The sequence below is a fragment of the Pipistrellus hanaki genome (genome assembly GCF_964339955.1).
Source record: "Pipistrellus hanaki genome assembly, contig: scaffold_39, whole genome shotgun sequence".
Classification (NCBI taxonomy): Eukaryota; Metazoa; Chordata; class Mammalia; order Chiroptera; family Vespertilionidae; genus Pipistrellus; species Pipistrellus hanaki.
The window spans coordinates 942,657-965,560 of NW_028182294.1; the positions used below are offsets into that span (position 1 = coordinate 942,657).

Consider the following 22,904-nt stretch of genomic DNA (forward strand, 5'->3'; position numbering starts at 1 on the left):
TTCTTTCCATTGTTGGGGTGTTGTCTCCGGCAACCAGGTGAGAACAGTCCAAAGGTGGGTGCTGCCCAGGGAGGGGTCTGCTGCTGCCCGACCTGCCCCCATGCAGCCCTGGGGGGTCAGGGAGAGTCCGCCTACACCCCTGATCCCCTGATCCGCACCCCCCCCCCTTAAGAACAGTTTCTTGTGGGTGCAGAGCAGGCCGCTGAGGAGCGGGGGCTCCTGGGGGTTGGGGGGAGTGCCCAGAGCAAAGGGCCCGGAGGCTGGCCTCGGTCCCATCTGTGGGCCGGGGCCCCCGGGCCTGCTCCTGAGCCGGGGCAGCCCCGCGGTGACCGCCGGCGAGGCCGTGGGCTCACACCATGAGGAGGAGGACAGCTCGGGCGGGGAGCACGTCGGGACCACAGACGGGACAAGCGAAGCAGACGGGACAGACGGAGGGACGGTCCGAGCACGGGGCCCTGGGAGCCGGCACAGGGAGACAGCACAGGCCACCGACACGCGAGACGCCAGCCAACGCCACGCCAACGCCACGCCACCACAGAGGGTCCTTCCACGGGGGTGGGGCCGGAAACAGACAGGGCCGTCCCCTTACCCTTCTTCTTCCGGACCGAGGCTTGCAAACAGAAAGGGGGCGTGAGTCCCTTGGGGCACGGGACCCCCAACCCGACCGGCCGGGCTGACAGGACCCGAAGCGGCTCAGGGCCCAGACTCGGACTCCAGCGGCGGACCAGCACCCCGCCCTCACCCGCCCGGAGCGCCCCTCCCCCAGGGCCAGTGCGGGCAGGGCGACTCTGCCCACGCCGGACACCCAGGTCCCCGCGGGGACAGGCCCCTTAAAGGGGGGCTCCCTCAGGACGACCCCACAGGCCCCAGGTACGGCCTGGCACAGCCATCTGGGGTCAGAGGAGACGGGCCTCACCGCACGGTCGCCCACCGGGTGCCACAGGGACAGCGCTGTCTCTGGGGGTCTTGCCCGGATGGACAGGGTGGGGGAGGGGCCTCCGGGGAGCGCTGGCTCTGGGCGGGGTGATGGGTGCCAGCAGACTCGCTCTTTCCTGGGACACTCGGGGGTGTGAGGGGTGCGGCCGGCACGGCTGGTCCACCTGCCCCCTCGGGCCCCCCACGAATGGACAAAGTGGCTGAGACCCTCCCAGCGGCGAGAGGTCAGAGGGATGAGTTCCTGGGAGGCAGGGGCGAGGGGGAGCGATGCCCAGGCAGACGCTGCCTGGAGCTTAGACCGCCCCCCCGCCCCCCGCCAGGGCTGGGCCTGCGGGGCTGCTGGCTCAGGGACCTGCCCCTCCTGCACCGCCTCTTCCCGCTCCGCAGAGAGCACCCCCGGCCGCCATCTCTGGGGGTCACGTCCCTCCTCGCCACGTGTCTCCAGGCTGCGAGGCGACGCCCCAGCACGACGGACATGGCGCCAGCTCTGGGCACCCGCGTCTCAGCGGTCAGCTTGGTCCGCTGGGCGCACGGCCACCTGCTCTGCCACCTTCCCGCCCGTGGGGCCGAGAGGCCGTTCACGCAGGCGCCAGGGGCTCCCTAACCCGGGGGCAGCGCACCCGGAGGCCACCCCACCGCCTCCCACAGGGCCCCCGGGCGGAGCTGCTGGCGGGAGCCCTGCATGAGGCCGCGGGCTCCGGTGGTGCGGACACAGCGGGCAGCTTACCTTTATCCACTGGAGAGAGGCCCAGAAATTCAAAACAAAACAACGTTAGATGGACCAGGAAGAGGCCCAACCAAGGAGCCCACCCCGAAGCCGCAGGCGCGATGCGGACCCGGCGTGGGCGCGGCAGGGCGGGCGCCGGGCTCTTACCCAGCTCCTCCAGCTCCGAGGTCATGGACTTGGAGCGCAGCGTGAGCGCCGTGGTCGGAGCGCGCTTGGGAGGCGGGGGCGCTGGGGGCGGACAGGAGAGAGCCCGGCGTGAGCGCCCGGCTGCGAGGCCGCCACCCCAGCCTCCGGACCCCGGGAGGCTGCCGGCCTCAGACTCCCCGTGAGGTCAGCGAGGGCCGCCTCCCCCCTCGGCACTCGCCCAGCAGCCCTGGCGCTCGGGCCTGCCCGCTTGTCGGTGGGGGCCCGGCCGCCCGGCCGCCCGCTGGGCCGGGAGGTTTGTGCCCCCAGTGACTAACGGGGTCGGCGGGTCTGCAGCCTTGGCCCTTGGCTGCCCCGCCCGCTGCGGGGAGGCTCCACAGGCTGGGGTGCTCCTCGTCCCTCCGCAGGGCAGGCCTCAGGGTGCCCATGCCCCCCCAGCCTCCTTTAGAGGAAGCCTGGGAGCTGGCCCCTGGTGCCCCCCAAGCAGCTCTCCTCACCCCCTCACCCCGCAGGCTGCCGCCTCCAGGCAGCCCTCCCTGCTGCGAGGCATGGGCCCTGCCCAGCGGAGGGCTCTCAGTGGGTGGGTGGGAACGCAGGGCTGCGGGCAGGACAATGCGTGTCCCCAGCTCCATCCCTGTTGGCGACCTGGGCCATACCGGGCCTGCCTGGGGCTCCCCCTGCCGCCTCCCTCGGGAGGGGGGTGCGCCCGGATCCCGGGGGCAGCCACCTTTGCAAACAGCGGGCCCCGTGGCCAGTCAGTCGGACAGGAGCCAGGCCACCACTGCCGGGGCCAGCTCCCAGGTCACCTCCAAACCCCGCTCCCGGCTGCTCTGCCGGCTCCCGGAGCAGGTGGGCCCGGCTCTCGGGGTTACGGCGGGGGAGGGGCACCCACCTTTCTTCCTGGTGGTGTCATCGGGGTCCAGGCTCCTGGTGACCGTGACCACCTTGAGGACCAGGTGGTTCCCTCCCTGGCGGATCATGTTCACCACCTGCCGGTGCCCGACCTTCACCACGTTCTCGCTGTTCACCTGCGGGGACACGGCTGTGAGAGAGCGGCCGAGGCCGACGGCGCCCTCCTGGGGGCACAGGGGGGGTGCGGGGGGGGGGCCGGAGCCGGGCTGAGTCCTCTGGCAGCGCCCACTGGGCTCTCGGATCCACGGAGTGTTCACGGGGCAGCCGACGCCGCGGCTCAGAGGAGCCAGGACGTGCACCTGCTTCCCGGGCTGGGAACACGCATCCGGGGACACGCCCCTCCCCCGCCGCCCCTTCTCCCGCCTCCCGGGAGGTGGGGCAGGAGGTCCGCCTGCATTCACCGGCCACGGGAATGGAGCCCCGTCCCAGCTGCCTCCCTGCCCCTGAGGACACGTGTGCCCTGTTCCCGGGCAGAGGGGCGGCTGCACAGCCGTGTGGGGCGGTGGCCTGCACACACCCATTGCCCCCGCCTGGCGTCCTCCTCCTCATCGGCCAAGTCAAGAAGCTCCATGGAGCCCCCCAGAGCTGGGCGTGGTGGCTGCAGGACCCACGGCCTGGTGCCAGGAGCGCGTGGCAGGGCGGGCAGAGGTGCCAAGGGCGCGTGCCTCAATGCTTATAAATACCCTCCTACGAGAGGGGTGGGCAAGGGGCAAGGGGACCCTGTGCCACAGGAACGGGCAGGCCCAGGACGGACGCTCAGCTCCACGCTCCTCCCCGCGTGGTGGGGCGGGTGGCACGCGCAGCGCCATGCGTGACTCCCCAGCCGCTCGGCGAACCGAGCATTCAGCTCCGATCTCCCAACGGCCGTCGGGGACGAACCCGGGGCTGACAGGGTGCTCACGGCTCCTCGGCGCCTAGGCTGGCATCTCATGCTTTCAGGGGCGCCGTGTGCCCCACGCAGGCCCTGCTGGGCCGGCTGCGAGGCACGGGGTCCCAGCGAGGGCGGGAACCACGCCGTGCCCACCCGGCCCGGGAGCGTCCGAGGGCCGAGATGCCCGCCCCCCGCAGCCCTCTGCCCCACAGAACCCTCATTGAAAACGTGGAACGCACTCAGTCCAGAGACAGTGCCCAGCTCCCCTGCCCGCAGGGCCACCACCCGCCCCGCCCCGCCCGGTGCAGCCGCCCTCCGCGTCAGTCCGCCTCTCCCATCCCAACCCTGCGCCGCTCGGTGTCTGGATTTTGGGTGTCACCTGGGGACGCCCGGCTGTGGGGAGGGCAGTGCTCAGGTCCTCAAGCGGGCAGGCTGCCACGGCGACCAGCGGGCGCGTTGCTTAGAGGGCCCAGCAGGTCCCTGGGTTCTGCCCACTGGATGCCACCCCCTCCCCCACGTGACAACCGCCACATCGCCCGCCGGGCGTCCGCTGGGAGGTCCAAGCCACCAGGTCAGCCTCTTCCTTCACCCCCCCACCCCCCCACTTCCCGTGCTGGCGTCTTCCAGTCACAGTTATAACTAACGAGATCCACGTTCCGGTTACATCACGACGTGAATAGCTGCTTAACGACACGGATGCACACGGCTGCTGTGCCTCTCCGCACATTCCGGTTCTCTGGAGCGGAGTAATCTGTTTATTGGTTTAATTTTCGACGTACTTAACAAACCCAGATCCAAACACGTCCTCGTTATGTAAATCTTCTCAAATCTTTAAATACACGCGAGTTTGTTGTTTGCCTTCTTTTCTAAAAAAATCCTCACCCGAGGCTGTTTCTACTGAGTTAGAGAGAGGAGGGGTGGGAGAAGGAGAGCGAGAGGACCTTCGGTCTGCCGGCTCCTCACGCACCATCGGGGTCACCCACAGCCTGGTGTGTGCCCCACCCGGCCGGGCACTGGACCTGCCGCCTTTGGGGCGCGGATGCGGCTCCAGCCCCGGGCGCGCCGGGGCCACGGTCATGGTGAGGAGCTGCTGCCGAGCCGCCTGCTCCGGACGGCAGCGGGCCCGGGGGCTCCGGCCTGCGTCCCCGTCCCTGTCACCATGGGTTTCCTCCTGATCTTGGTGTTGGGAGGCCCCACGCATCTATTTTTCAAAACCTCATTTCCGGTAAGGACTTCTCCAGCAGCTTCTCGGTGAGAGGAGTGTGCGGGCGTTGGGAGCCCCCCCCTTTGCCTGTTTGAGAACAGCTTCGCCTGCAGCCTGGCTGGGAAAGGTGAGGGGGGCGGGAAGGTGGAGGCTCACAGCCTAACTCTCCTGCAGCTGAGGACAAGGAAGTCCGGAAAGGCACCCTAACTCGGAGCCCCGGGCGCACAGGGTACCCCGAGAGCTCGGATGTAGTTTAAAAGGCGCCCGCAGGCTCCGGGTGGGAGGGCGGCTCCGAGGGCCGGGCCCTGGCAATGTGGCCTGGCACCTCAGGCTCCGCCGGCTTCCGCCTCCAGACCCAGGACAGCGTGGGCGGCTCAGCTGCCACAGTGAGGGCCCCCCGATCTCCAGGCTGCCCCCTGGTGGCCAGTGAGGGATCTCTGCTCTCCGGGCTGCCCCCTGGTGGTCAGTGAGGGGTCTCCGATCTCCAGGCTGCCCCCTGGTGGCCAGTGCTCAGGGCCCCTGCGGGCGGAGCTGGGCCCAAAGCCTGCGGGCAGGACGTGCTGGGGGAGGGCTCATTCCTCTCCTTTCTGGGTTTGTTACAAGGGATCTGTTCACTCCTGTTTGACACTTAAAAAAATATATAGTTTTTTTTTTTTTATTTCAGAGGGGAAGGGAGAGGGGGGAGAGAACTAGAAGCTTCAGTGAAGAGAGAATCACGGATCAGTTGCCTCCTGAGCCCCACACTGGGATGGAACCCCCACCTGGGCATGTGCCCCAACTGGGAATTAAACCTTGACCTCTGGTTCAAAGGTCAACTCCACCCCCGAGCCCCCTCCCCTGTCAGGTTGCTGTCCTGTCTTGAAGCCCCGTGTTCTCTCTGTGAGGACGCGGGCGCCTCTGGGCTCACTGGGTGTGAGCAGCGTTTCTCCCCGTTCCCCCGCGCACCGGCCTCTGCGCTCCTCGCAGTCTGTTCCGGGCTCTGCCCTCCGAGCGGGCCCGTCCCAGCCGGTGGGCGAACACGGCACAGATGCACCCTAAAATGTGGGCGACACAAAGGCCCAACAGACAGCACGAGGCAGGACAAACGGACGCCGGGCATGTTCCACCTTCAGACACAGCCTCTCCCCCACAGCGTGCTCCCCGAGAAGCAGAGGGGGGCCAGCAGGAAGGGCCGCCCCTTCCCAGCAGCAGGTGGGGGTGGGGGTGGGGGACGCCAGGAGCCGCCGCGGGAGGGAATGGGACGCACAGGCCTTCACAGACTAGCCCCCCAGACGCCGCCTTGTGCCGGGACCTAGAGCTCCCGGGAGACAAAGAGGAACCAGGCCTGGAGCTCGGCCGTGACCTCTCGGCACTGCTCAGACGCATGTCCACGGGAGGAGCAAACGGGGGAGAAGCAACGAGACCAGCGTGAAGGTATGACATCTGCGCGTCCCTCACCGCCTCCTGCTCACCAGCACCGACCCCACCCACGGACACCCCTGCTGACCACACAGGACAGACCGACCACACTGGACATACTACACGGATAGACCGACCACACGGGATGGACCGACCACACGGGACAGACCCACCACACCAGACATACCACACGGGACAGACAGACCACACGGGATGGACCCACCACACGGGACAGACCCACCACACTGGACATACCACACGGATGGACCGACCACACGGGACAGACAGACCACACAGGACAGACAGACCACACGGATGGACCGACCACACAGGACAGACAGACCACACGGGATGGACCAACCACACGGGACTGGACAGAGCACACGGGACAGAGACAATACAGGATGGACCGACCACATGGGGTCTGGGATCTGAGACGACCCCGTGGCCAGCGTCCAGCCAGTGAGCTTTCTGGGGCGGCTGGGCAGCGGTCACCGGCCTCAGAGCGCAGGAGGGATGGGCAGGGCTGAGGGAGCCGGAGGCCTGGCACTACGGGGCCCTCACCTTCCCTGGCCTGCGGGCACCCTCCTCCACCTCAGGCCCAGCCTACTCCACAGTGTCCACCACGCCAGGCCCGCCTCCCACGGCCGTTCCCCAGTGACCACAGCCTGAGGCTCAGGGGGCCTAGGGTTTTGACCGTGGGTTTGGGGACACTATTCACCCCACAGCAATTCCTCCACGAGGGCCTCTGCCGGGGGGAGGGGGCAGCACTGACACTGAGTTCAGACCTCTGGCCCCGGGGCTGGGAGGGGACAGGGCCGGGCTGAGCGGACGGTGGGTGGGAGGGTGTCCAGGGTACAGCTGTGGGACCAGGGACTACGGCGGCCGTTCCCGGGAGGAGGGCGCACCAACGTGGCTGGGCGTGTCCAGCGCTGGCCCGGCCACAGGGTCTGCGGGTTGGGGCCCAGCGGAGTCCCAGGAGGCACCCTCCACTGCGGTCTCCCCACCAGGAGCGCATGAGGCCCCATGCCCGTCCCAGTGGTGGAGGCCGGGCCGCTCTGCGCTGAGCGGGGAGATGGATGGCTGGATTCGCCCGCCCGGCCCCCGTCACAGGAGCGACTCATCAAGTGTTTCCGCTCAAAGGCAGCGGCTGAGAAATTAATCCCAACGCAAACGGGAGCGCTCTGCTCCGGGGAGGGGACACCAGGTTTCCCTGAGCATCGGGAGGTATTTCCCCCTGCTGGCGGGAGGAGCGGGCAGGCGCGGGCACCGTGGGCCGTGCGGACTCTCGCTCCATCACGCCTGTGGCTGGACATGTGGGCGGGGGGGCGGGGGGGCGGGGGGGCAGGGTTCAGCATGACAACGAGCGAGGGGCCAGCCAGCCCAGTGGGACGATCTGGGGCCCGACCTCCACCTGGGCCCCCGGACCTCCTCTGGGACCCGGTTCCCAGGATCTGGGCCCCCGACCTCCTCTGGGACACCCCGACCTCCTCCGGGACCCGGTGCCATGTCTGTGTGAGCGTCCTGGGCAGCTGCAGCCACTGACAGTCCCTGCCGGTCCTGCAGGCTGGTCACGAGGCCCCTGTCCTGGGCGTGTGGACACCGTCTCCTCCCGGTCCCCGTGGCCCTGTGTCCCGTGTCCTCACTCCTCACAGAAGGGCCCATCTGTCCTACGGTACCAGCCCTCCCCGGGGCCAGCTGCAGCGCCCGTCCTCAGGAGCTCTGAGGAACCGGGGTGGGGGGGTGGGGAGGTGGGAGGGTTGGGGGGCGGGGAGCCCTATGGCCTCAGTAGGTGGACTCAGGGGCGGAGGGGACACAGCCCTGTTGTGATCACCTGTGTGTGACACATGTTACAGCTGGAGCCCACAGTCACGGCCTCAGGGCTGTTTGAACAGACGTGTAACGTCCCGCTCACAGCCTCACCGCCGCTCACACCCTCACCGTCCCGCTCACCGCTCACAGCCTCGCAGTCCCGCTCACAGCCTCACCGCCGCTCACAGCCTCACCGTTACGCACCCACCGCTCACCGCTCACAGCCTCACCGTCCCGCTCACGGCCTCACCGTCCCGCTCACAGCACCGCCCCTCACCAGGAAGCGAACAGGACCCTCAGTGCGCGGGCGATGCGCTCACCACTGAGCCGCCGGCCAGGCCTGGTTCCCCTTTGTCCCCGTGACCTCCCCGTCAGCATGGACCTGCCTGCGGCCCCGCACCGCGGAGGGACGTCCCGCCTGCCCCCGTCTTGGCGGCTGTGGATGAAGCGGCGTGGACACTGCGTGGGGTGTCGCCCTAAAGCCATGGCAGCCGGGACTCACACGACTTAAGTGAGGAGGCGGCTGGGTAACTTGCAATGGCCCAGCAGCCCTCCTGCCCCCGACAGGTGGCCTCAGGGGAGAGAGGGACACGCAGAGGCGCCAGCGTGCACACACCGCAGGCGGCCCCGGGAGGACGGTGACTTTCCGCCACAGGACCGGGAGCAGGCCAGCCGTGGGCCCTCCCAGCCCTGGGCCCTCCCAGCCGTGGCCCTCCCGGCCGTGGGGGCTCCCAGCCGTGGCCCTCCCGGCCGTGGGCCTCCCGGCCGTGGCCCTCCCGGCCGTGGCCCTCCCAGCCGTGGGATGGCCGGAGGCTGCTGAGCAGCATTTCCCAGCCCAAGCGGCTTGGAGGGCGGGCAGGGCTGCTCACACCAGAACAGGCGGGGAGACAGGCCAGAGGGAGATGGGGAGACCGCCAAGCTGCAGGCAGGCCCCCCATGGGCCGGACGGCGCCACCCTGGCTGGGCCGGTCTGTGACGTGGCGGGAGGGGCCTGGGCACAGGGGAGCCTGGAAGCTGGCCTCCTCCGCGCTGCCTCCCACCTCCTCTGTGCCCCCGCCTCCCCCGCCGCCGCTGGGCTGCCCTCCCTCCCCCTCAGCTCCCTCAGCTCCTCGGGGCTCTCTGTCCAGTAACTTAGAAAACACTGGAGAGTCTGAGTCCAGGAGGCAGGCGCCTGGGGCGGCCGGAAGGGGAACCCTCGCGGGGAGAGCGCACTTGGCTCCCCAAAGCCCTTCACCCGGAGACAGCCATCTGTCCGGAGGCCGCCCCGCCCGCCGCCTCCTCCCATGGCAGCGCCTCCTCCCATGGCAGCGCCTGCCGCTGGCCCTTCCTCCTCCCCCTCCTCCCCCTCCTCCCCGTCCTCTCCCTTCTCTCCTCCCCCCTCCCCCCTCCTCCCCCTCCTCTCCCTCCTCTCCCTTCTCTCCTCTCTCTCCTCCCCCTCCCCCACACCTCTCTCTCCTCCCCTTCCCCCCTCCTCTCCCTCCCCTCCCTCCTCTCCCTTCTCTCCTCTTCCTCCCCCCTCTCCCTTCTCTCCTCTCTCTCCTCTTCCTCCCCTCCCTCCTCTCCCTCCTCTTCCTCCTCTCCCTCCTCCCCCTCCCCTCCCTGCTCTCCTGGAGGGGACGGTGCCTTCTCTTCGGGAAGAGAGGGTCCTGGGCAGAGCTCAGGCCGAGGGGTGGAGCCGGTTCTGGGGGCAGTGAAGGCAGCACAGGGCACCTTGTGTGGCATGTCCCCCTTTCCTCCTTCCTGCCCCTGGCGCCAGCTGGGCACCAGCCGCCTGGGAAGCCTGGAGAGAGCTGCTGACCACTGGGGCTGAGCTGGGCAGTGGCCGCACCGTCCCCGAGGAAGCACGAAGCCACTAGCTTGGGGCCCAGGCCCAGGCTCCATCTCCCCTCTGAGCCTGGAGGGCACCCGGCCCTCCCTGTCAGCAGCCTCTGCCCGGCAGGTGCGGGCAGAGAGGACAGCAGCCTCTGCCCGGCAGGTGTGGGCTGAGCGGGAGGCTGTGGGGCTCCCAGAGGCGGCACCTGCATCTCCTCTGGAGTCCAGGCGGGTGGCAGGGCCTCCCTGACTGACCCCAGAGCTGCAGCGGAAAGGGGGGCAGGGGAGTCCCTGTGAGGGCACAGCGGGAACTCCCGGGCCCTGCCCAGCTGCCCCGAGGGAGACCCAGGAGGGAGAAGGGGAGGTGGCGGTGGCATCGCGGCTCTTGCTCTGAGTGCCTGGCAGCTCCCCTTGTGCCGAGCCACCGCCCCCTCCTGCTGCGGGTTCCCCACGAGGTCCCTCAACACTGTCCACGACAGGACATGCCTTCTATGGTCCTGAGCTCACATGACCCATCCTGGCCAATCAGAGCTTCCCACATCCCAGGTGGCAGTGATTGGTTTAAGGACGATCATGTGACTGAGTCTGGCCAATCAACATCTTGCCTGGGGTTTTCTACTGGCTCTTCTGGGGAAGGTGGTAGCCGTCTCTCCAGGGCTGGGATGCGGGAGGGGTCCCCCTGCCCCATGGCACATGCCACAATGGAACACCCTCAGGAATACGGAGGCAGGCATGGTGGGTACCAGCAGTCTTGAAATGATCACACCGAGGAAGAGACCAAACCCCAAAAGAGCGCAGACAGCATGGCCCCATCCACCATCCACGGGAAATTCTCGGCAGCACGATCGGGTCTGAGGCAGCCGGAAGCGGAGCAGCGGGGCGGTGGGTGGGGTGGAGCAGGGGTCACATGGCACGGGAAGCCTTGAAGCCATGGAGGTGTTTGTGCTCTGAAACTCGCTCATGGTTTCACAGGGTGCATGTCACAGCTCATGTAGTCACACACGTTACACACATGAAGCTCTCTGCACATCAATGACACCTCCACAAAGCTCTTCGGAAAACACATCATCACGTGGGACTGCGGAGGCCACTCGAGGGGCTGTCCTGGCGGGAAGGAGGCTCAGCAGGAAGAAACTGAGAGGGACCAGGATGCAGAAGCGGCCTCCCAGCGGCCCTGCCCATGTTCCTGGGTCAAGGGTCACAGCTCTGGCGGTGGGGCCTGGCCGGGCTGCTCAAGGGGTGGCTCTGGTGCTCTGTCCTATGCATATGAAAGGCTATGGTCTGGTTCCCCGGAGGTTAGGGCATGTACCCAGGTTGCAGGTTTGATCCCTAGTTTGAGGCAACAGACCAATGTTTCCCTCTCACGTCAATGTCTCTCTCCCCCCACCCCCTTCTCTCTCTCTCAAATCCATAAACACATCCTTAGACGAGGGTAAAACAGTTCTGGAGAGAGTGCTGAGTCAGCGCTGGCCCTGAGGCCCTGGGCTGAGGACGGGCAGCGGGACGCTCCCGAGGCTGGGCTCACCCCTCTCCGTGCCGGGCCCTCCGCCACCAGCCGGTGCCCAGGCTCTGCCCAGATGTGCCTCTTCCGCCGGCCCAGACCTCCGAATCCTGGCGAGTCCATCCCCTGCGGGCCAGGGCCCTGGCAGGGCCATGCACCGTGGGCACGGATGGAGCACTCAGCCAGCCCCTCTGGTCTGGGACCTCAAGTACCTGCCCAACCCCACGAGGTCCTGCCTCAGTTTACCCCTCAGTTTTAGCCGGATCCCCTCCAGTGCATGCTTTGTTTGGGCCTTTCTGCTAGGGTGCTGCCCCAACTTTGTATTTTTAAAAAACATATACTTTTACTGATTTCAGAGAGGAAGGGACCAGGGAGAGAGAGAGAAACATTGATCTGCTGCTTCCAGCATGCCCCACATAGGGGATTGAGCCCGCAACCCAGGCATGTGCCCTGACCGGAATTGAACCTGGGTCCCTTCAGTCCTCAAGGCTGATGCTCTATCCACTGAGCCGACTGGCCAGGGCTAAACTGAATCTGAGGGGATTCCTGCAGGTGTGGGCTGCGGGGGACGGGGAACCGGAGTGTGGGCTATGGGGCAACAGGGAAATGGGGTGTGGGGGACAGGGCACAGAGGAGGGACGGGGCACCGGGGTGTGGGCTGTGGGTGTATGGGGCACCAGGGCGTGGGCTGTGGGGGACAGAGCACCGGGGCATGAGCTGGGGGGGATGGGGCACAGGGTGTGGGCTGGGGGGAATGGGGCACCGGGGCATGGGCTACTGGGCGACAGGGACACGGGGGAGGGACGGGGCACCGGGGTGTGGGCTGGGGGGGGACGGGGCACCGGGGTGTGGGCTGGGGGGACGGGGAAATGGGGTTTGGGGGACGGGGCACGAGGGAGGGACAGGGCTCCAGGGTGTGGGCCGGGGGGACGGGGAAATGGGGTGTGGGGGACGGGGCACGGGGGAGGGACGGGGCTCTGGGGTGTGGGCCGGGGGGACGGGGAAATGGGGGAGGGACGGGGCTCTGGGGTGTGGGCTGGGGGGACGGGGAAATGGGGTGTGGGGGACGGGGCACGGGGGAGGGACGGGGCTCTGGGGTGTGGGCTGGGGGGACGGGGAAATGGGGTGTGGGGGACGGGGTACGGGGGAGGGACAGGGCTCCAGGGTGTGGGCCGGGGGGACGGGGAAATGGGGGAGGGACGGGGCTCCGGGGTGTGTGCTGGGGGGAACGGGGCACCGGGGCGTGGGCTGCCCTCGGAGGCTGCTGGCCTGTCTGGTCTCGCTCCTGAGGCGGAGCCGGCGGCACAGGCTGTCCCGGGCTGCCGGCCGCTCGGAGCTGGCGGCGTGGGCACGGGTCTCCATGGGGACCTGGCGGAGGCTCCGATGTGGCCGGCCGAGCGCACGTGGCGGGGGTGCGGGTGCTGCGGCATCTATTGCTGGGCTGTAGCAACATCTCCATGGAAACCAGCTGGCAGGACGGCCACGTGACGCCGAGCATTGGAAAAGCCTCTCCTTCCCGTTCCCGTGCTGGCCTCCTCCCGGGAGAAGGGCGAGGGCAGCCGCAGCCGCTGGGGAGCACGCTGCCCCAGAATGCACTGCTGCGGCTAACACAGAGTAACGGGGGACCCCTGCGCCACCCCAGCCTCGCCCCGTCGCCAGGGCGACTGCACTCCGGGCTCTTCCTCTGCGCCTCGGGCCTCGGCACCACCACAGAGCCACCCGCTCCCGCACCCGACGGGCCTCGGCCGGCTGGGCCAGGAAACCGCTGCCTGGCCTCTTCCTGGTCCTCGCACACGTGACACGGACTCCCCGGCCCCTATCACCGCGCAGGCAGATGGGCCTGGAGCCCAGCGAGGCCGCCGGCCGGGCCAGGGACGCAGGGACCCTAGGGAGCGTCCACACGTCACTGTCACAGCACACCCCACAGTGGACGGGGCGGGCGGCGGGCGGGGAATCTGAGCAGCCGTCAGGGTCACGGGAAACCGTGTCTGCCCACGTGGCTGTGCTCTCCGTGGGCCGTTAGGAAAAGTGCGTGTGAGGATGAGGCCGTTTCGGGGAAAGACCTACGGAAACCAGGCGGGTCCTGGGGGCAGGACCTTCGCCTGGAGGAGAGCGTGCTCGGCCCTCGCGATGTTAGCTTTCCACAGGAAAGACAGAGGCGGGAAAAGAAGGCCCAGAACTTGGATGGGTTGGAAAAGGGAGTCAGAGAAGAAAAACGCAGAGTTGGGACCCAACCCACAGCGCAGCTGGCGCAACGATCCCAGGTGATCCCAGTTGGTCCCAGGTGATCGTAGGCAAACTGCAGGTAAATCAGTTAATCCCAGATGATCGCAGGAAAGTCCCAGGCGATCAGGTGATCTCAGGGAAATCCCGGTAAGTCCCAGGTGAGTCCCAGGTAAATCTCAGGTGATCCCAGGCAAATCAAAGTTAACCCCAGGTGATCCCAGGTGAGTCCCAGAGAATCGCAGGCAGAACAGCCCTGGGCTCGGCAGGCCCTGCTCCAGAGGCGCGTTGACTGTGCTTTTCCCGAAAAACAAACAAAACAAAAACAAAACAAACTCTAGGGCCTTGGCAGCTCCCACACCCACTCCGGACCCCCCAAGGCCTTGGAGGGAGGGCAGCTCAGTCATTCAGCGAGGACTGGGCGGGCCTCAACCCCCTGGAGTTGCCTGCGACCCTCAGGCAACAGCTTAAAACACACGCGTGTCACGGTCCCAGCTGGGAGTCTGAGATCATCGGGGTGCCAGCCGTCAGTCCCGTGAGAGCCCTTCCCTGGAGAGCGGCTCCGGCATGTCCTCCATGGCCAAGGCAGAGCTCTGAGCTTGTCCTAGTCCTCCTTACAAAGGGCACTAATCCCGTCACTGGGGCCCCATCCTCCTGGCCTCATCTAACCCCTCCCGCCTCCAAATCCCCTCACGGGGGCAGGGCTTCCCCGCAGGAACTCAGGGGACACAGTGCGCCCACCACCGCCCTCCACGCTCACCTTCCTCGACCACATCCCACTTCCCACCCGAGACACTGTCCTGTGTGTGTGGCTCTCCTCTCCGCCACCCCCCACCCCCCGAGCGAGCTGCCCTCCGCCCCACCCCTGCCCCTGCCCCTAGGAAAGGCGTGAACCTCCCGCTACAATGTGGGTGCCCTCTAGCCCGCCCAGGGGAGGAGCCTCTCGCAGGACCACACTGTCTGGCCTCGTGGCTCCATAGAGACGGGGCAGGGCGTCCAGCGTGCTGCTGGGCCTGGCAGGAGGGACAGGGTGGGAGGGGCTCCCGATAGGTAGGGGGTTCAGTGTGGGATGATGGGAATGTTCTGGAACTAGACAAGGGTGGGGGCCACTGGCATGCCAAATGCCACCAGTTGGACATTTCCAGTGGTTCATGGTCATTCCGATGAAACATTTAAAACGTGAACTTGGCATGGCTGTGGCTGAGTTGACCTAGAAACCAGGAGGTCAGGGTTCGATTCTGGGTCAGAGCACAGGCCTGGTGTGGGGCGTGCCTGGTGTGGGGTGTGCAGGAGGCCGCCGATCAGTGATTCTCGTCATTTCTATCTCCCTCTCCCTCTCTCTAAAATCAATAAAAACATATATTTCTTTTTTTTTAATGTATTTTTTATTGATTTACAGAGAGGAAGGGAGAGAGAGATAGAGAGCTAGAAACGCTGATGAGAGAGAAACATTGACCAGCTGCCTCTTGCACACCCCCCACCGGGGATGTGCCCGCAGCCAATGTACATGCTCTTGACCGGAATTGAACCTGGGACCTTTCAGTCCGCAGACCGCGCTCTATCACTGAGCCAAACCAGTTTCGGCAAAAACATATATTTCTTAAAACGTGAACAAACGATGACAAGAAGGGCTCTGAGCCTGGGGGTGGGTTCTCTCTAGGGAGCCACTTTGCTGGGGACACCACACCCGCCCCCCACTTCCTGCTCCGGGGCTGGGGCGGGGGGAGGGGCCACACCCGGGGAGCCCTGGGCTCCAGAGGAGAGAGGCTGAGTGAGGACCCTCCCCCCCTCCTCCCCCGCAGGGGCGCAGGCCGGCCCTCAGTGGCCCCGCACGGAGCAGGCGACCTTGGAGCACCTGTGGGCGGCCGAGGGCTGAGCCCCGTGCCCTGCCGCCCCGAGCCAGCTCCCCCCGCCCCACGCCCCCAGCTGAGCTGCTCCGTGTGTTAAAAATACCCAGCGCCATCTGGGCAACGTGCGATCCACCCGTTTATTTATAAAGCGGCCGAGGCTGGCTCTGAGACCAGCGTGTGTCTCTGAGGTGCGGCTTCCGAGGCCCAGAGGTCGTCTGACCTGGGGGGGCCCAGCCTGGGGGGCCCTCTCCGCCCGGCCACCTGCTCTGTGACTGAACCCGCGGCCCCGAACCACTCTGCCGGGACTCCCAGCCCGCACCCCAGTGAGGAAATGAGGAGCAGGGAGGGGAGGACGGGAACTGGCCCACCCAGGCCTCAGTCCTGCCCCAGAAGCCAGCCCCCCCCCCCGCCCGAATCTCAGAGGAGACCTGGTGGGAAGGAGGGGTTGCTGCAGCGGGCTGGTCCCGTGAGCAGGGACCACGGAGACCTGCAGGGAGGAGGACCTGTGGAGGGGCTGGGGCCGGGGTGACACAGTCACGATACGAGGGTCGCCAGGGACCTTGGGAGGAACCGGCCACTGGGCCCCGAGCGGGTAAGCCTGCTGTTCTTGGCCGCCGGGCGCGTGCGTGGTCCTTCCTCAGCGGCCCCCAGGTGAGCTCCCAGAAGCCCCAGCCCGAGGGCTGCGGGTCGCACTAATTCCCTGTCCCCTGGGCTTCCCGCCCTCGGCATCCAGGAATGGGGCGTCTGCAGAAGGTTCCAGAAGAAACCACAAGCCATGTGGTGGGACCCTGTCAGGGTGCGGGAGGGTGGGGGGAGATGGGGAGGGGAGGGAGAGGGGAAGGGAAAGGCAGAGGGGGAGGGGGGAGAGAGGAGAAGAGAGGGGAGGGGAAGGGGAAGGGGAAGCAGGAGGGAGAGGGGGAGGGGAAGGGGGAGAGAAAGGGGGAGGGGGAGCAGGAGGGAAAGGGAGAGGGGAGGGGGAAGGGAGATGGAGGGAGCACCAGCTGGGGCTGTGAGGCTGCACTGGCCTGTGCTCAGGGCAGAGGGGGTCTGAGACGGGACAAGTCTGCGTGAACCTGGAGGCAGGCCCCCGAGGGCAGCGTAGCGGGAACTTGGCCACGTTCACACCGGCCACGCGTGAGGGAAGCGTTACCCAGGGAACCGGCCTGCCAGGACGTCGATTAAGGTAATTAGCTGGCCCCGGAGAAACGCCACAGGATTCTCTCAAGTGAGGACAAGGGCCCTCGATACGATCTCATCTCCATTTGCAATTAAGTGGGAACCCCGCTCCCAGGCGAGGCCGAGGGCTTCCCCGGAGGAGGGAGGCCGGGAGCCGCAGCCGGAGCCGGAGCCGGAGCGGAGCCAGGGGAACTGGAAGCCTGCGATCGGGACGGATGGCGTCATCTCACTCTCATTTGTTTCCTGTTTTCACACGGGCAGGTGAGGGGATGTCAGAGCCTCGGCCCCGTGGAGCCTCCCTGGCCCCAGGGGACAGACAGGGACCCACGAGGGCACTGGAGGCTGTGAGCAGGCCGTGGTGGTCAGCGGCCAGCTCAGAGTCAGGGAGAGAGACGACGCCAAAATTCCTTGTGCAAACACGTAACTGAGTGCAGCACGACGCACTGATGGCACCGAGGGGGGCGGGGGGCGCTGGGGGAGAAGGCACCCCGAGGAGGCGGAGCCCAGGGAGGAGCGGCGGGCACCCCACAAGGCTGGCATGGCTCCCTGGCTGTGCCAACCCGGAGCCCGGGGGCCGGCCCTCTGTCCTCTGTGCGCTCAGTGCCTCGGGGCGGGCCCCTCTGCTCTCTCTCTCTCTGTGAGAGGGCCTCCGGGTGTGGCACCGTGATGGCCCATTCTGTGGGCACGGTGGGCATGCCACTGTGTAAGGAAGGTGACCCTGCTGCACAGGACACGGGGACTGTCACACATTGCACCTACGAAGATACAAACGGAACATGCTAACGTCTGCACAAAGCAGTCCATGTGCTGCATGCTCACAGGCCACCATCGTCCCCACCGCAGGACGGCCCGAGGCCCAGCGAGGCTGAGGACCTGCTGGCACGGGTGCCGGTGGCACTCCAGCCCCGGTGGTCTGGCTCCGGCCCCTCATGTAACCCCTGTCTGCACTGCACCCTCGGGTGGGCACACGGGCAGGGAGGACCAGAGCCTCGGGGCACCGGGGAGTGGAGCCTCCATGTGCCTGCCGCTCGAGGGGCCGGGAGGGCCCCCAGGTCACGGCTCGTTTTTAGGTCAAACACCGAGCGCTTGAGCTCCCCCGGGCTGCGGGGCCCACCCTGGCGATGAGCGGCCACGGCGCCTGCCGGCATGAACTCCCGCCGAGTCCTTAATGGCCCCGGGCCTCCGCTGCCTTATTTTTAGCGACTTCCACTCCAATTACCGCGCGGTGGCTTCAGGGCGGCCCCCCGAGGCGGAAGGAGGCGAGGGCGACAGGAGCGGCTGCGGGCCCCTGGGCCACTGCCCAGAGCCAGCCCCAGGCGGATCCCAGCCCCTTCCTGCGGGGCCTCCTGGCGCCAGAGCAGAGGGACCAGGGAGCCTGGGTGGCACCCACCTCCCATCTACTCTCCTGCCCTGACCCCCCAACTACCCCCACCCCCCAAAGGCAGGCGCAGCCCTGGCCCACACCCTGAGGCAGCCAGACTGTCCGCAGGCCCCACAACAGCCCCCAGTCGGAGCTGGATTTGAGGGAGGCGCAGCCACTGCTCCCGGGGCTTCACCCCACCTCCTCTGCAGGAAGCGCCCAGGCGGGGGCACTGTGAGGTCTGAACAGTCCCTCTGACGTGACCCACCGCGTCCTCCCTCCTGAGGCCCTCATTCGGAGTCTCAGGGTGTGGGGGGGACAGAGGGCCAGGGTCCCCAAACAGATTACAAGGGGTTGGGGTTGGGTGCCTCTCAGACGCACTGGCAGGAAGTGGCCAGGCCTGCCCCGGGGCCTTTGCACCTGCCTGGCCGACTCCCCACATCCTCCTCCCACCCCTTCCACCGTCTGTTCACAGCTTCCCGCGCAGGCAGAGCACAGCGCCCGCTGAGCATCTGCAGGCGGTGCCTCACTGCGGACCGGCTCCCCGAGAGCGTGCTCCCTGTGCGCTGACGGGGCAGGTGGGCCTCTCGTGGTGGCCTGGGTCGGTGACCGACCGACTGAAAACCTGGCTCCTAGGAGGCCCCGTGGGGCTGGAGGTGGCTCTGGGTCACAGCTCGGCTCCTCTGAGCACTGGGCGCTGGGCCAGCCACCTCCCTCCTCTGACCGCAGTGTCCGGGCTGCAGAAGGGGTGACTGTACGGCCCTGCGGACGGCCACGCGCACCCACCTGTGCTCAGCATTGGGACCAGTGAGGGTCTTGGGAATGGGCCTCTCTCTGCAGCCTCAGCTCCCACACAAGCCCACTGGGTGGGGCCAGGGTTGCCGGGGCCACTCACAACTGCTGGCCCCACTCACACCTACAGCCCCACTCACACCTGCCAGCCCCACTCAAACCTGCCGGCCCCACTCACACCTGCAGGCCCCACTCACACCTACAGCCCCACTCACAACTGCAGGCCCCACTCACACCTACAGCCCCACTCACCTGCCGGCCCCACTCACACCTGCCGGCCCCACTCACAACTGCAGGCCCCACTCACACCTACAGCCCCACTCACCTGCCGGCCCCACTCACACCTGCCGGCCCCACTCACACCTGCAGGCCCCACTCACACCTACAGCCCCACTCACACCTGCTGGCCCCACTCACACCTGCCGGTCCCACTCACACCTACAGCCCCCACTCACACCTGCCAGCCCCACTCACACCTACAGCCCCACTCACACCTACAGCCCCACTCACACCTGCCAGCCCACTCACCCCTACAGCCCCACTCACACCTGCAGGCCCTCTTGCTGAACCCAGTCTGCTTCCTGCAGATGCTGGATCCTGAGCCGCACACTTCCTGGCTCCAGGACAGGTCAGCCCAGCCCTCTCCACCTCCCCAAGCTGCCCAGCCCCCCGCCGGGTCCCTGGCCCGTCCCCTCCGCACTGTTAGGCTGTCTGGTGGCCGAAGCCCCAGGCCAACAAACACGCTGCTGTTGGGCGGGCATTCTGGGAGCAGAGGCGAGGGCAGACTCTAGCTCAGGTGAGCTGTTCCCTGCACAGACCCTCCCGCTTCACAGATGGGGAAACAGAGGCCCCGGTCAGGGCACCTGCCAGGGTCCGCACTGTGGGTGCTCACATGCCTTCACCCCAGGCCCCTCAGCTGCCCGTGCCCACACCTCCCGGCTCTGCGGGAAGTTGCCCCAGCCCAGCTGTGCGCCAGCAAAACCAGGAAGTGGAATGAAAGGCCTTTGTGTGAAATGGGGAAGTGGGCCGTGCGCGTGTACAAAACGCACACAGAGAGGGAGGCGTGATGGAGGAAGAGGAGTCCCTGCTTGTCCCCCCCACGGCGACCGCCGGGACAGAGGGGAGCTGGGGGTCTCAGTGGACCCCTGCCCGCCTACAGAGCCCAGGGTTTCCGGGCCCCCCTCCCTCCAGCGCTGCCTGGATCTCCTCCCCAGCAGCCTCTGCCCAGCCTCCCATCCCAGGGAGCTGGGTACCCCGCACCCACGGTTGCTAGGAGACGGTTGCCGAGAGTCACAACTCAGCTGGCAACAGAAAACACCCCCAGCAGCACCGTGTGCCAGGCCCACTGAGCACACGTCTCCTGGCCCACTCCTGCCTCGGGCTCTGCACACGCTCCAGGGCGCTCCTGCCCGTGGCCCCAGGCTCTCGGAGGAGCAGGAACACGGCTGCTGCCACGGGGCAGGCAGGGGTCTGGGTGCTGGGAGGGAGAAAGCAGACCCCCAGCCGTGCCGTGACCCCCACAGGCCACAGGGGGCAGCAAGGAGCTAGCCTCCCGGTCCTCGCTCTTCAGCCCACCCCGGTTTGTGTCTGGGGACCCCGGAGGCCTGGAGGCCAGGGAGGTGGCAGGGGCTGGGCAGGCACTCAGCCCTCCATCGGACCGGAATTCCAGCACTGTGGGTTCTCTCCACTTTTGGGCTGGTCCCCAGTTTCCCTTTTCTGGCCCACACAGGGTCATCCCTCCCCCCTGAGGCTGGTGTGGCCACGGAGGGGGTTGCAGGTGGCCTGAGACCCCTCCCGCCCCCCGCCGGGCTTAGCCAGCCCACACGCCAGTTCCCACAGTTCACTTCACCCTGGGTGACGGCCAGCCATGGGGAAAGTGGGCCGTGCGCGTGTACAAAACGCACACAGTGAGGACGACGTGGGCAGCCCTGCAGCCCTGGAGTGTGACCCTCGCCACGGCACTGCTGCCGGCCACTGCGCCCGACCCAGGCCACCCTGACGGCCACACGTGCCCTTTAAAATGCCAACATCTCGCCCTGACCAGTTTGGCTCAGTGGATAGAGCGTCGGGCTGCAGACTGAAGGGTCCCAGGTTCAATTCCGGTCAAGGGCATGTACCTTGGTTGCGGGCAGATCCCTGGTGAAGGGGGTGCAGGAGGCAGCTGATGATGTTTCTCTCTCATCGATGTTTCTAACTATCCTCCCTTCCTCTCTGTAAAAGTCAATAAAATATATTTTTCTAAAAATGCCAACATCTTGCCCGGCCAGTGTGGCTCAGTGGCTGATAGTCAACCTATGAACCAGGAGGTCACGGTTCGATTCCTGGTCAGGGCACAGGCCAGAGTTGCAGGCTCGATCCCCAGTGGGGGGCATGCAGGAGGCAGCCGGTCAATGATGGTGGGGGATGGGCTGGGGGGTGGGTCAGAGGTGGGGGGGGGTGGGGGGAGGAAGTAGGGGGGGTGCTTGCGGGTGAGCCCACAGGGCTGTGCACACAGATGCAGGCAGGACGGGCAGGTCCTCTGAGCTCCGGCTTCTGCACCCACTCCAGAGCCCTGGGGGCGGAAGCCTGGAGTGTACTGATCGCCAGGGTCCACACACACATCACTCAGAGGGGGAGGGCGTCTCAGAGTCACAGGGAAAGCTGGCCTGTTAGCCCAGTTGGCTGCTCAGTGGATAGTGTCGGCTTGCGGGTCAAGAGGTCCGGGTTCGATTCCGGTCAAGGGCATGCAGCCACAGGCTCCTCCCGGCCCGGGCCCTGGTCGGGGCGTTTCTGTCTGTCTCTCCCTCTCTCATCCACTCTCTAAAGGTCATTGGCAACACCCTCAGGTGAGGATTAACAATACACGAAAGCGGACTGATTAGATCCCCGAGCTTAAAAATGAATTATTTATGCCTTTGAAGAGGGAGGCTCACTCTGCTCCGGGGAGCGCTCCAACGCGGTTTGTCTCTACTGGAGCGGAGTGGACGGAGTGGAGTGGACGGAGCGACCCCGGGCTCCATGCTGAGCCGGCTCGGGGGGGTGGGGGGAGGGGAGGAGAGAGGGGAAGAGGGAGAGGCGGGCTGGCACGTGCCCGAGGCCGACGCAGGGCCCTCCTTCAGGTGATGAAAACCTACACGTGGGCTATTTGGAGAACCCCGCGGACGACAGAACACTGCCCACGCCCGTCCACGCGCGGCCCGGAGACGCGGCCTCCCGGGGGCGTGGCCACCGGCGGGATGCCATTGTCCCAGCACTCGGCAGACACGGTGACTGGTGGTGACTCTACATGAAGGAAAGGGCTTAGGAAAACACAACTGAGTTTCTCACTCTTTGAATCGAGGTGATGCTGGTGGGGAAGACGGTGGGGAGGGGCAGGCGCCCAGAGGGGGGAGGGAAGCCACTGTCAGCCAGCGGGCGACGCCAGGGCAGAGACTGAGGTTCCCCGGGCCCTTCAGCCCCCGCGGGGCCCTCACTCGAAGTGCCGGGTGGAGGGGCAGGAGCAGGGCTGCCGTGGGCTGGGAGACACGGCATCCGTAACCCCCGTGCAGCCTGGGATCCGAGCGCCGCCCTCACACGGCATGGACGGCGCGGGAGAGAGTGGCCGCTCACTCGGCCTGCGTGCACGGTGCCGCGGCTCCGGCAGGAAGTTTCACTCGACGGGCCTGCAGTCCCAGCTAAAAGCCGTGGGGACACGTCAGGGTGAGGGAGTCAGTCACCCTCTGGTCCACCGAGGAGATCCTGTCAATGACCTCATCGATGCCGGCAGAGCCCGCCCCTGAGAGACCCTGGCAAACAGCTGGTGGGGCTTCGTGACAGAGGACCTGCCGTCACTTCCCGGTCCCGGGGACCCCGCTTCCGTCACCCCAGGAGGGGACGAGGCATGAAGCTCACGGCACCCCCTGTGCTCCTGAACCCTGAGCAACGAGGCTGCCAGGCTCACCTCCATTCACAAGAGGCGGGAGAACAGATCAAGGCCTCCAACGGAGGTGGGGTACCCCCTTGGGGATGGGGCAGCCCAAGAGGGGAGGTGGGTTAGGGTGAGAGGGGCATGGGACCCATCTACCAAGGGCCGTGTCCGGTCCGGCATCGAGGCCGCCTCTGTGCAGGGACAAGGCTGAGACGGTCGGGACAAGATGATGGTGGGGAGCGGGCCCCACCCAGGGCCACCCTGAACGCCAGGCCATGGGCCTCCCAGGAAGATGCCATT

The 22,904-nt window shown here is 66.9% G+C and overlaps 1 protein-coding gene across 6 annotated transcripts in view; it reads right to left on the reverse strand.

Moving 5' to 3' along the window:
* SHANK2 (SH3 and multiple ankyrin repeat domains 2) overlaps positions 1 to 22,904 on the reverse strand; it is a 90,825-nt gene that overhangs the window by 14,815 nt on the left and 53,106 nt on the right. For 4 of the 6 annotated variants that reach the window (XM_084907018.1, XM_084907017.1, XM_084907015.1 and 1 more), the window contains exons 8-10: positions 2,700 to 2,835; positions 1,811 to 1,891; positions 590 to 610 (exon numbers count right to left, since the gene is read on the reverse strand). In XM_084907018.1, coding sequence (XP_084763144.1) covers positions 590 to 610; positions 1,811 to 1,891; positions 2,700 to 2,835 — 238 coding nt within the window. The remainder of the gene's footprint in view (positions 1 to 589; positions 611 to 1,810; positions 1,892 to 2,699; positions 2,836 to 22,904) is intronic. The other 2 variants (XM_084907016.1, XM_084907019.1) reach the window with 2 other exon arrangements.